The sequence below is a fragment of the Exophiala mesophila genome (assembly GCF_000836275.1).
Source record: "Exophiala mesophila strain CBS 40295 unplaced genomic scaffold supercont1.2, whole genome shotgun sequence".
In the NCBI taxonomy this organism is placed as follows: domain Eukaryota; kingdom Fungi; phylum Ascomycota; class Eurotiomycetes; order Chaetothyriales; family Herpotrichiellaceae; genus Exophiala; species Exophiala mesophila.
Genome location: NW_015622505.1, coordinates 4,145,213 through 4,154,976, shown reverse-complemented (window position 1 = coordinate 4,154,976; position 9,764 = coordinate 4,145,213). Strand labels below are relative to the sequence as shown.

The 9,764-nt window shown below is 51.1% G+C and overlaps 3 protein-coding genes across 4 annotated transcripts; all 3 read right to left on the bottom strand.

Annotated features, from left to right (window-relative positions):
- Positions 1-834: 834 nt before the first annotated feature.
- Positions 835-2,671, bottom strand: PV10_03273 (uncharacterized protein; the record flags this gene model as incomplete). The annotated part of the gene is made up of 5 exons (XM_016367703.1): positions 835-888; positions 945-1,025; positions 1,112-1,180; positions 1,249-2,442; positions 2,492-2,671. 5 exons carry the CDS (start codon positions 2,669-2,671, stop codon positions 835-837), a joined length of 1,578 nt encoding a protein of 525 aa, XP_016227221.1.
- A 1,388-nt stretch (positions 2,672-4,059) lies between these two features.
- Positions 4,060-7,362, bottom strand: PV10_03272 (uncharacterized protein; the record flags this gene model as incomplete). Its single annotated transcript, XM_016367702.1, has 2 exons — positions 4,060-6,333; positions 6,400-7,362. 2 exons carry the CDS (start codon positions 7,360-7,362, stop codon positions 4,459-4,461), a joined length of 2,838 nt encoding a protein of 945 aa, XP_016227220.1. The 3' UTR covers positions 4,060-4,458.
- A 137-nt stretch (positions 7,363-7,499) lies between these two features.
- Positions 7,500-8,609, bottom strand: PV10_03271. Of its 2 annotated transcripts, XM_016367700.1 has the most exons (4): positions 8,433-8,609; positions 8,356-8,375; positions 8,201-8,288; positions 7,500-8,137 (listed from the first exon to the last, which is right to left on the bottom strand). In XM_016367700.1, the coding sequence occupies exons 1-4, from the start codon at positions 8,494-8,496 to the stop codon at positions 7,728-7,730; spliced, it is 582 nt and encodes a 193-aa protein (XP_016227218.1). In that variant the 5' UTR covers positions 8,497-8,609; the 3' UTR covers positions 7,500-7,727. The 2 variants fall into 2 exon arrangements, with proteins under 2 accessions (XP_016227218.1, XP_016227219.1); XM_016367701.1 differs by having other exon boundaries at positions 8,356-8,609.
- Between the last annotated feature and the right edge of the window lie 1,155 nt (positions 8,610-9,764).

Here is a 9,764-nt window from a genome sequence, read left to right as displayed (position 1 = left end):
TGCTATCAATAATATCTACAAAAGCAATAAACCAAAAACAACAGCTCATAAGAAGTCTTTAATCCCTTTCCACAAGTGCGGGAGTTCGTGCCTGTAGATCTTTCGCCAAGTATCAATCTGGCTGGATACCAATGTCCATCTCCCGAAGCGATCCCGTCACTCGGGAACGCGAAGCATCAAGCAGATTCTCCTTGTCATCGCTGGTGGACAGCTTCGACAGTCTTGAAGAGCTCCTGCGTGAGACATGGCGTCAGGATGATGAGGGAGTATGTGAAGTCTTCTGGATGGACATGATGATTGAAAAAGGATGGAAGTTTCTCATGGGAGAGCTTGAAGTTAAGGGATAGGCCTGGCTCTGTCGAGACGATACTTGATGAAGAATGAATGAATGTGCGGTGGTTGAACTTCCTATCCCTGTTAGTCGGACAAAACCATGGATGTTACGACTAGGATGAAAGTCCCTGCGACTCGCCCCAAACGAGTGCCAACGACAGGTGTAGATTCCCGCTGAATACTCGTAGTGATCGACAGTGGGTAAATGCACGAGCTGAACATACAAAGAAAGTCGGCAATAGCTTTTCCCACTGGACGTCTAGCAAAGGACAAACAAATACCTGATATCAAGGGCAGTCCCGAGAGTGGGTCATATATAACATGTACACAAGAATAAACAACAGGCGCTTGTGGGTGAATTCATTCGGCAATTTGTGGTAGACTATCATCCTCCGGGCATATAAGTCGCAATGGAGTAACTCATCAGCAGGTAAATCACTCGGTCTACAATAGGCAGAATATGGCTTCTCTGGACACCCTAATGTCACGTCAATCTCTATACTACATGGATCTCTTGCCATATGGCTCAAAGGGCATGAGCGCAGCAACGACCGCCTGTTTCGAGTCGTTAGTAAATATGGCTACAGACCAAAGAGGAACGATCAGCTTACCATTGCTATATAGAGCACTGCACAAATATAGATGGGAGCGCTCGTTGCCGTGTTGGCGTAGGTTGCAACGAATGCACTGACCTATGGGGGTTAAGGTCAGTATTGTGCAGGATGGCTTGCCAAGAGTATTGTAGACAGGGATTTTGTGAAGATATGAATAAACTTACCAGACCCATGACTCGGTTGCATCCGATTGCGATACCGTTACCAGTCGCGCGATGAGCGGAGGGAAGACTCTATGTCAGAGTTAATGCTAGTCAAGATGAAGAAGAACCAAACTTATGATTTGGTGGAAAGAACCGACCTCGGGACTGTATGCATATAAAGTACCATAATATACATTCACGGTGAAGTAGATGCTGCAAGTAAATGCCAGGTTCTGCGCAGGGGTTCGGACAGCTGTGTATGCAAAGAAGAAAGCCATGCTCGCCAGGGCACCGATCGCCATAGTATATCGTCGACCCAACAGTTTGGTGTTACACATGAAACCAGCCAGCACGGGGCCGAAGATTCCTACAGTGTTGGTGATCATGTAGTTTCTCCAGGTATAGTAGGGGCTGTCCTCGCCGGTCTCGGCGCCACGTGCGGCGAGATATTCAGGCAGAAAGACGTAAAAGAGAGGATATGCAAGACCAATGAGGGTCCATGAGAGCCAGATCAATGCGGTGGACAAGCCGAGTTGTTTGGTGGCAAAAAGACCGCGGAGATGAGCCATGAGCTCCGAAAGTCCATACCGGCTTTTTCCATAGGTGGACTTGATGGGGCCGCACTCTTCTAGCTTGTCCAACGTCAAAGAACATGGCCGATTATATTTGTTGGCAATGTCGTGGAAGATCTTGACGACTTCCTCGTCTTGTCCCTTGGCGATGAGGTACTTTGGGGTTTCAGTCATTCGGATGACGGTGATTCGCAGAACACTCAGGACGAAGACGAGAGCACCATTGCCGTACCAGATGTAGCGCCAACCCATATTACTCGCCTTCGTACAAGTCTCGGCGTCGGTGCAGATGAAGCGGTCAATAGATAGGAGTGGCCATGCAAAAGAGGCAGCAATAACCGGGGCGAGACCCCACCAACAGGCCATGAGGGTGATCAGCCATTGCTTGTTGCCTGGCAAGAACTCGAGAAAGATGGTTGTATCGAGGACAAGATTACCACCAGAGCCGAAAGATGCCAGAGCGGTAAAGAGGCCCAGAACATACCAGTTTGGAGAGGCTCCGGCACAAATGGCAAAGATGGAGCAGGTGAACAGAGTCAGGTTAAAGGCTAGCTTGCGACCGATCACGTCGGCACTTAAGCCCCAAAATAGAGCACCAACCAGCATACCGGCATAAGCAGCGACGGTCAGACCTCTGGTGAAGGAGGGGCGGAACTCTAGGGCGGCCTGGCCCGCAGTAACGGACTGCAGAAGCAGGATGAGGGAATCTGCAGCATAGCCAAAGCCATTAAGAAAGAAGAGCTTGAGGTGCAAGCCAGTCCAGCCAATTTCATCGATGGTCTAGACAAGTCAGGAAGAAGTGGGGATAGATATGGCAGAGCAAACGAACAGCATTGACCAACCTCAACTTTGCGTCGAGGGCTGGGTCGACCTCGGCCATAGAGTAAATCTGGTCTTCCAGAGGCTCGACATTGGCCGAGGAAATGCTATGGCGCATTCGTTCGGCAAATCCCTCATGGTTCTGCCTTGGCTGGTCATCCGTAAGGATGGTCTTTGGTTCGTCGGACATTGTCAAGCTGCCAGGGGCCGAGTCTCAGAACTGGACTGGAGCGATTTAAAAGCAAAAAGCTGAACAGAGGCAGGCGAACCTGACTGTGGGCACAAAAAGGTTATTCTGCGTGGTAGATTGATAGACGCACGAGACAACGAGAGGGGACAGATGGGGGATCTGACCAATTCTTATGTCGATCCATCATGGCGGCGACGTGGGGAGTATTTTTGCATGCACAGTCGTTGTAGAGTTAGACCTTGTAAAATAGACCTTGAGCATCTACAGTAAAAGACGACGTCAGAGGGTGAGAAAAGACTTGTCGTATAGTAGACAATTGACAGAGACGATGCTGGGGCGCCAGTTAGGAAGACGCCAGCGTGAGTCTTGGGTCCTGCCACAGTGCTTGTTTGGAGTGGTGTGGGCGCCATGGCGGATGGAGCAGCTGGGGAGGAAGTTTAGCATCACGTTCGATCAGGACAATGCGTTCCCTCATTCGACAAGTATGGATCGGCGTCTTGGTACGCAGGAGATAAGAGGGCGCTCCCGCTGTGGATGCTGAGCTCGAGCGCCGAGGAATCGTAAAGAGACTAGCATACAGATTGATTGTAACGTTAGATCAAGCTAAGGACGACGAATTGACCAAGCTGAGAGTGACGACATGGCTCGAGAGTGGGCAAGGTGGCAAGATACTTTGAGTGGACATGGGGAAGACAGAAACGTGAATATCAAGAAACGATTTCCGACGACGTTGAACGCAGACATTTTCGAAGGAGTGGGGAGAACTGATGTAGGCAGGTACGTACCCAGCCACGGCAGGTGCCACTAACGTCTACGAGTACTTGTGAAGCCAAGTACGGAGTACTCCGTAGGTAGGTACCTTGCCTAATAATAATTAAATAGGCTAGGAAGGAGCCAGTACCTATTACCTGGACAGTAAGTAATTAATAGTGCCTAGCCAAGTGCCTGTCTCTACCTAAGTAGCTGAGAACCTGTCCTTCAGGTACTTCTTTTACTTAGTGCAGTACCCATTAGTGACTGAAGACCGTACTCCGTACTTGTACGCCTATTGTTATACCTAGAAAAGTACCTAGTACTTAGGTACATTTATCCTGAGTACCTCTTAGTCCCTCCCCTATACCTAGGTAGCTACCTCCGAGTATGTCTTAACTAGGAGTAAGAAGCAGTACCTGCGCCCCTGGCTTCTCTGGCCATGGACGATGAGGCCTGGATTGCGTTGCTGAATGACTTTATTATGACACCATATTCTTACTCTGGAGGCCTTCGCCAACCCTTAAAACTCGCAAAGCATGTCCATGTTCAGCTCTCCACTTCGACCGGGTGACGGTGGTCTATAACGTGTACAGTATACTCGTTTTTTGATTACTTGATCTAGTCGAGCGTCAACAGCCGACCTCTCTCCCCTGGTCACTTCTCCTCCATCCTTCATCTTGCTTGGCTCCATCCCAAGTGCCAGTCAGTCGGCCTCCGTCCAGTCACTGCATGGTTATCTGTGTTCTTGTTGGTCTTAATATTACCACATCTGCACATACACGCTTTGGTCTTGGGGATATCTTGGGGCCAAGACGCCTCGCCTCGTCTTGTTCGCGACATGCGCCTATTCATATCAAATATCGCCTGTACTGGCAGGGGTATCATGAGATCGAGCATCCTTATCAACGCCTCCTCTCGTTCTTCTCCGTCTCTGGTCTCATCTCTCAACCTCGCACCACTTCCAGTTGGCCACTCCCTGGGTCTATCCAAGGACCAATTCGAATAAAACTTCCCAAACGCTACTGCGCCAATCTTCATATTTCATAGTAGTAGTCGTCATCAAGCCCTTCCCTGCTGGGGATCGGTGGACCGTCCATGCCATCCATGCCCTCCACGATGCCCTCCTCGTCATTGTACCGCACATTCAATAGCCGTACCTTCAGCCCATAATTGCTGATCAGGTGCATTAGACGGTTGGTTTCCGCCGTGATTGGTTGTTGGTCCAACAGCATCAAAAGCCCATCAAGCCATTCCGACGCTATGGCATGGTTGGTCGGTTGGAACGTGAGCAACACGGACTCCTTATTTGTCCCCCGCGCCGACGATGTCTTGGACGATGTTCGCGAATGCCCATCCCGGTTGCCGCGTGACTTGGGCAGATAGCCGTGAATGGTGATTTTGTTGGTGGTGAATTTATCGTGAATCAACCCCTTCATCGTCGCCCCCGAGTCGATCGATGACCGGTCGTTCGCCGTCACGTTCGAAACCACTGATGAAACAATCGACAAGTCGATCTTGTCTCGCAGGCTGGACGCTGATGGCCAAAACTCTTCTTGTTCGTCAAAGTCGCCCCAGTGTAAGTATCTTCGGTCGTCCGAAAGGCGAATGAATCGATGGCTGGTAGGACTTCCTTGTGACAGTGTTGCCTCCGTCACTGGTCCGCCGGTCTCCTGGTCCGTATAGCGAAATCCGCTGGGAAACCACGCTCCTGCCAACAGACAGCGAATTCTCTGTTCTTTCACAAACTGAAGCGCTTCACTCTGCAGCTCTTCTTTGACGCCTCCCAAGTGTTGTCCCCACACGTCTTCGTACGTCAAGTCCAGCAACTCCATCTGCAATTCTCGAAGCTTGCTGTATTCGAATGCCGCCATTTCTCTTTCCACTTCATCGATTCCCTTGGTGCGGTCCGCTCCTCCCACCACGCTTTCCACCAAGATCCGAGTCAACTCGACAATCTTGGCAAAGTCGACCGTCTCAGCACCAGTTGACTTCCACAGTTGCAGAAATGCGTGAAGTCCGGCCACGTGCAAGCGACTCCAATGCAGCAGAAGAGGTCTGAACACCTTGTCGAAATTTGTCCGGCTTTCTAGGGCCAAGTAGCTCTTTGAGTCCTCAAGGTCCATCTTGTCCACTTCGAAATGTTCAAATAGGATTGCGGTCATGGTCAGACTGGCGCGAGCCAATGGACACGCCTTCTGCTCCGGAGACACTGATTGCTCTAGGAGAATGTTTTGGAATTCTTCTTGATGCTTTCGCACGTAGTCGGAGAGATCCATCATTCCTAGGAATCCCATCTCAACGAACTCGGGTTCCGGGTTTTCCGACGAGAAACCCAGCCGTCGCCATTTGTAGGGATTGTGTTTTGATTTCGTTTCTCCGTTGGCCTGCTCAGTTGCTTTTTCGGGGTTGCTCGATAGGTGGATGGCCTTGATGGTCCGACGATGCTCCGGTTTCACCAAGTCGACTGGCACGTCTTTCCATCTTCTGAGCAGAATCTTGGTCAATGCCTGGAATTCCAGAAGAGGATGTGCAAGGTCCTGCAGTGCTGAGCTCTGCATCAATACATAGACGGCCTTGATCACACCAAGATCCTGTATTCTCTTGATAAATTTCGGCCATTCCGTCTCGTTATCGTTGGTGATTGCATCGCGCATCAGAGAATTGATCAGTTGCAAGGCATTCGCACACAGTGCATGGTCTGCCGAGGACAATCTCGTCACAAGCATTTCCAAGAACTGCGGGTATACCGCAATTGCAGGCTTCAATGCTTGGAAACCTCCTGCGCTATTTGAGCTCTTGACATGCGACGTTCGATCGGCGTGGTAGGGTCGGGAAACGATGGAGACAAGGATGGCCATGGCGCCTCGAAGAATATTGACCAGGGGCTGGCAGACGACGAGTTCGACAACCTGAAAGCAGAATTAGCATCAGCCGCATGCACGGCAAGCACCGTAGAAACGGAATCGGTCTCTTACCTTTTCTACCACTTTGTTGTTGACAGCCTCCCATCCTTGATCGACTTCCAGGAGTCTCGCAAAACTAGCCAGACTATAGGCCAGCGTATTTCCATTGGACTCGAGGATCAAAGCCCGGAGGCGGGGAAGACCTCCAGAGAGGACAAAGTGCTCGGCGAAAGAAGGATCGTTGATGAGAGACTGCAGCTTAAAAGCCGCCATCTTTCGACTGGCATCTTCGGGGCTCGACAGACTGGTCAGGAGGTCGGCCAAGTTGGGACTCTGAGCAGGGTTGGTGGTATCCATTCTCGTCATGTTTCGCCAGGCATGAGGGACGACTGGAGTGGCGGTCAGCGACGGTGGAGGCAGGTGGTCGAGTGCTGCTGTCTTCTTGCCGTGGACTTCATCTTGTCGTTTGAGAGTGAGCTCAAGCAGTGAAGGCACGCGTTGGTCGCGACCAGATCGAGCAAAAGTGCGGACGAGAGTGCTGGTGCCCGAAAATAATTGGCTGCTGCGGTACCAATTCTGTAACAGCCCGCGAACGCCAGGTCGACGTGGCACTGGCTGCGCAAACACGGCTGCTGATGATCCCGCTGCTGCGTCACGCCCGAGGGGGTACGGGGGTCCATTTCCGGGCACCCTTATGCCTGCGGTAGAGCCCCTAGAGCCCAGAGCCTCCCCCGCATCAGCATTGACAATTTCGTCAATCAGCCCCTGTGCCCCTCGCTCATCTGGTCTGTTGGTTCCGCGTCGATCAATCCAATCAATATGCGTCGTGGCTTGCCTCTGGCATGACGAATCATCTGTGGCTTCAGATGCCGAACGTATCGACAATGTCGTTGACCATGATTTTCTCTCTCGCGTCAAAGGTGTCTCTTGTCTGACTGAAACGCTTGTTCTGGATCTCTGACAAGACGAGTTGCTGCTACATGATTCCCAGTCGCCGTCATCTCCATCCAAATCCAACTGCGAGACCTGATCCATGTCATCTGGCCAATGAACAGGCGTCGTCATTTAGGCGAGGCTCTGAAACGCTCGGCGAGCGGAACACTACTCCTAACTGTCCTGGTAAAAAGTACGAGAATGATGAGACAAATGGTGGGAATGTGATTGTGACTGGATTGGAAGCGTGGGGAGATTTTTGATTGCCATAAAAAATCTAATTGTGACCTTGCGACAATTGACCAAAGTCTGGAGGCGAAGGGTTTGCGTTGCACAAACACACCCATCGCTCACTTGATATTCATCGACCTGACGCCAGCTAGCTGCGTCTCAGTTCAATGCCATGATCTAAGCTGAACATGACGCGCAACTCAGATCTGCTGATTGTGCCAGACAGAGACGCATGTTCAGCTTGCGCTCTTCTTCTTGGTCTCATCCTTCATATCCAAGTTGTCCTCTGGTATCTCGGGGTATTTTTCTTGTAACCAGTCATAAAGATCATCACTCACATCTCCTTGCACGGTGATTTCTTCGCCACCAGCCGCTGTCTTGGTCACGCTGCTGCCAGTTGCAAACTTCTTGCCCAGCTCTTTGGCCACCTTTTTCAGATCTAGGCCATGCTCTTCCAATCCTGATACCACTGTGACGTATTTTCGCTTGTTTCGCTCAACCCGCTTGATGAGAACAATCGCCTCCGCTTTCCTCTCGGCTTCACGTTGCTCAGCGGCGGCCGCCTTTGCAGTCTTTTTGGCTGCGTCTTTATCGGCTCGTTTCTGGGCGTCAACGGACAACGCGGCCATATTGGCACTCAGGGCCTCTGTAGTGGTCGCCATCTCGTCAGTCAAACCCAGAGAGAGTAGATAGCTCATTGGTTGGGTACCTTCTGAGTAGATCTGTTTGTGCAAGTCTGCATGGTGTTTGGCCAGCCATTCTTCACATTTTTTAGCGGTGCCTCCGAACTCGCAGTACTGTGGTTCACTAGGTCAGACGTTTCGTGAGATTCTCGCATGTTATTCTTTTGCAAGGCCGGCTTACCTCTGGAGGGAGTGTGCACACTGTTTGAGTCGAGGTCAGCCGTGGTCATCATACTCTGCCCCGCCTAGGGAACATACCGCCACAATAGACAATCTGTCTCGCAGGAGGGCCCGTAGGCTCTGTGGCGACTTCTGCGGACATGGATGGGGTAATTCAGGCTGAATTCCACCAGCTTCTAGGTTACACCTGTGGATAGAGAATGCCCTTTCATACAAACCTGTTGCATGTGGCTTCTCGAGTCTGTGGTAGTGGCGAGTTCCAGGTCCGATATTGCGTGGTGTCACTTTGGATGGAGGCACTCACTTCGCCAAGGCGTAGAAAGCGCAGCCAGCGGCCAGCGCAGCCCACCGAAGCAAAGCAAAGCGGATCATCTTCACTTGTACGCCATTCGTCCTCTCGCCAACCTCAATGTCAGAGAAAATTCACCTTCTCCTATCTCCACCTTCACGTGCTGAAGATGACACTCTCAAACACTTGCAGCATCCCGCAGAAGCTGTGCAGTCCAATCCGCTGTTCGAGGCTGTTCGAGGGATTCCTTACTTCTACGCATGCGTACAGCTGGGAGCCTTTGACAGATACATCTTGGCTAGGTAGGTCTAGACCATTAATTACTCGAGCAACAGGAATGTAAACCCTGAATCAAGACCGGCTGCTCGGCTGCATATCGTGTACATCACTACCCATGATCCTCGTCGTTGCCCCGAATTGCGACAACTGCTACAACAGGACAAGACCTGCGACCCCGCTGCCGCTGCATAAAGACCTGGTTCAGGCAAGAAAGACAAGGCTATCCCGGACGACCGTGCATCGTTTTGCCATATGCTGTTCTATTCTGCACTTGTTCGCCTGTCCTTGCTGTTTGTGTGCAACCGCTGTCAATTCCCCCACCTGTTGATAATCATGCGCTCTGTGGCTATCCCAGGTTCGGGCTTGCTGAGAGATAATGCATTCCCCAGATGCTCTAGATCATCGAGATTGCTCAGACTGTGGAATCCCCCGGGGTCATGACAGTTCATCAGTACCCACGTTATTTGATGAACCGCCCAGCTGGTCTTTGACATGTGAAAATATGCACGCTAGGCAGGACATCACTACAAGTACAGGATCGACAATAGGATGGAATCTCCCCAACCTTCCCCGTAGGTCTCTGCAGACAAGTAGCTCACGCCTACAGCCATCCCCTCGTCGATTTTGGCCATTCAGGAGCTGCAAGGAAAGGCCAGATGCCCTCCTTGCCTACTCGCACTGCTGTCGCTCCTCCACTTAAAGTCTGGTTTTGAGGTTAGTGATGTAGTACATGCGTGTTGTGGCTCTATACCTTTATATCAAGGAGCAGAGGCTGACCAGTGGACATGGAAACTTCACAGACGAATCGATTCGAAATGTCATGCGACGCCATGTCCCATCGT

What these genes read in the sequence shown, in the direction of transcription:
- PV10_03271 (XM_016367700.1), bottom strand. Translation starts at nt 8,496, where the DNA reads ATGTCCGCAGAAGTCGCCACAGAGCCTACGGGCCCTCCTGCGAGACAG. An exon ending in ACAGATTGTCTATTGTGGCG is followed by an intron (nt 8,376 to 8,432) that starts GTATGTTCCCTA and finishes CGACTCAAACAG; the next exon opens with TGTGCACACTCCCTCCAGAG. An exon ending in CAAACAGATCTACTCAGAAG is followed by an intron (nt 8,138 to 8,200) that starts GTACCCAACCAA and finishes CGACCACTACAG; the next exon opens with AGGCCCTGAGTGCCAATATG.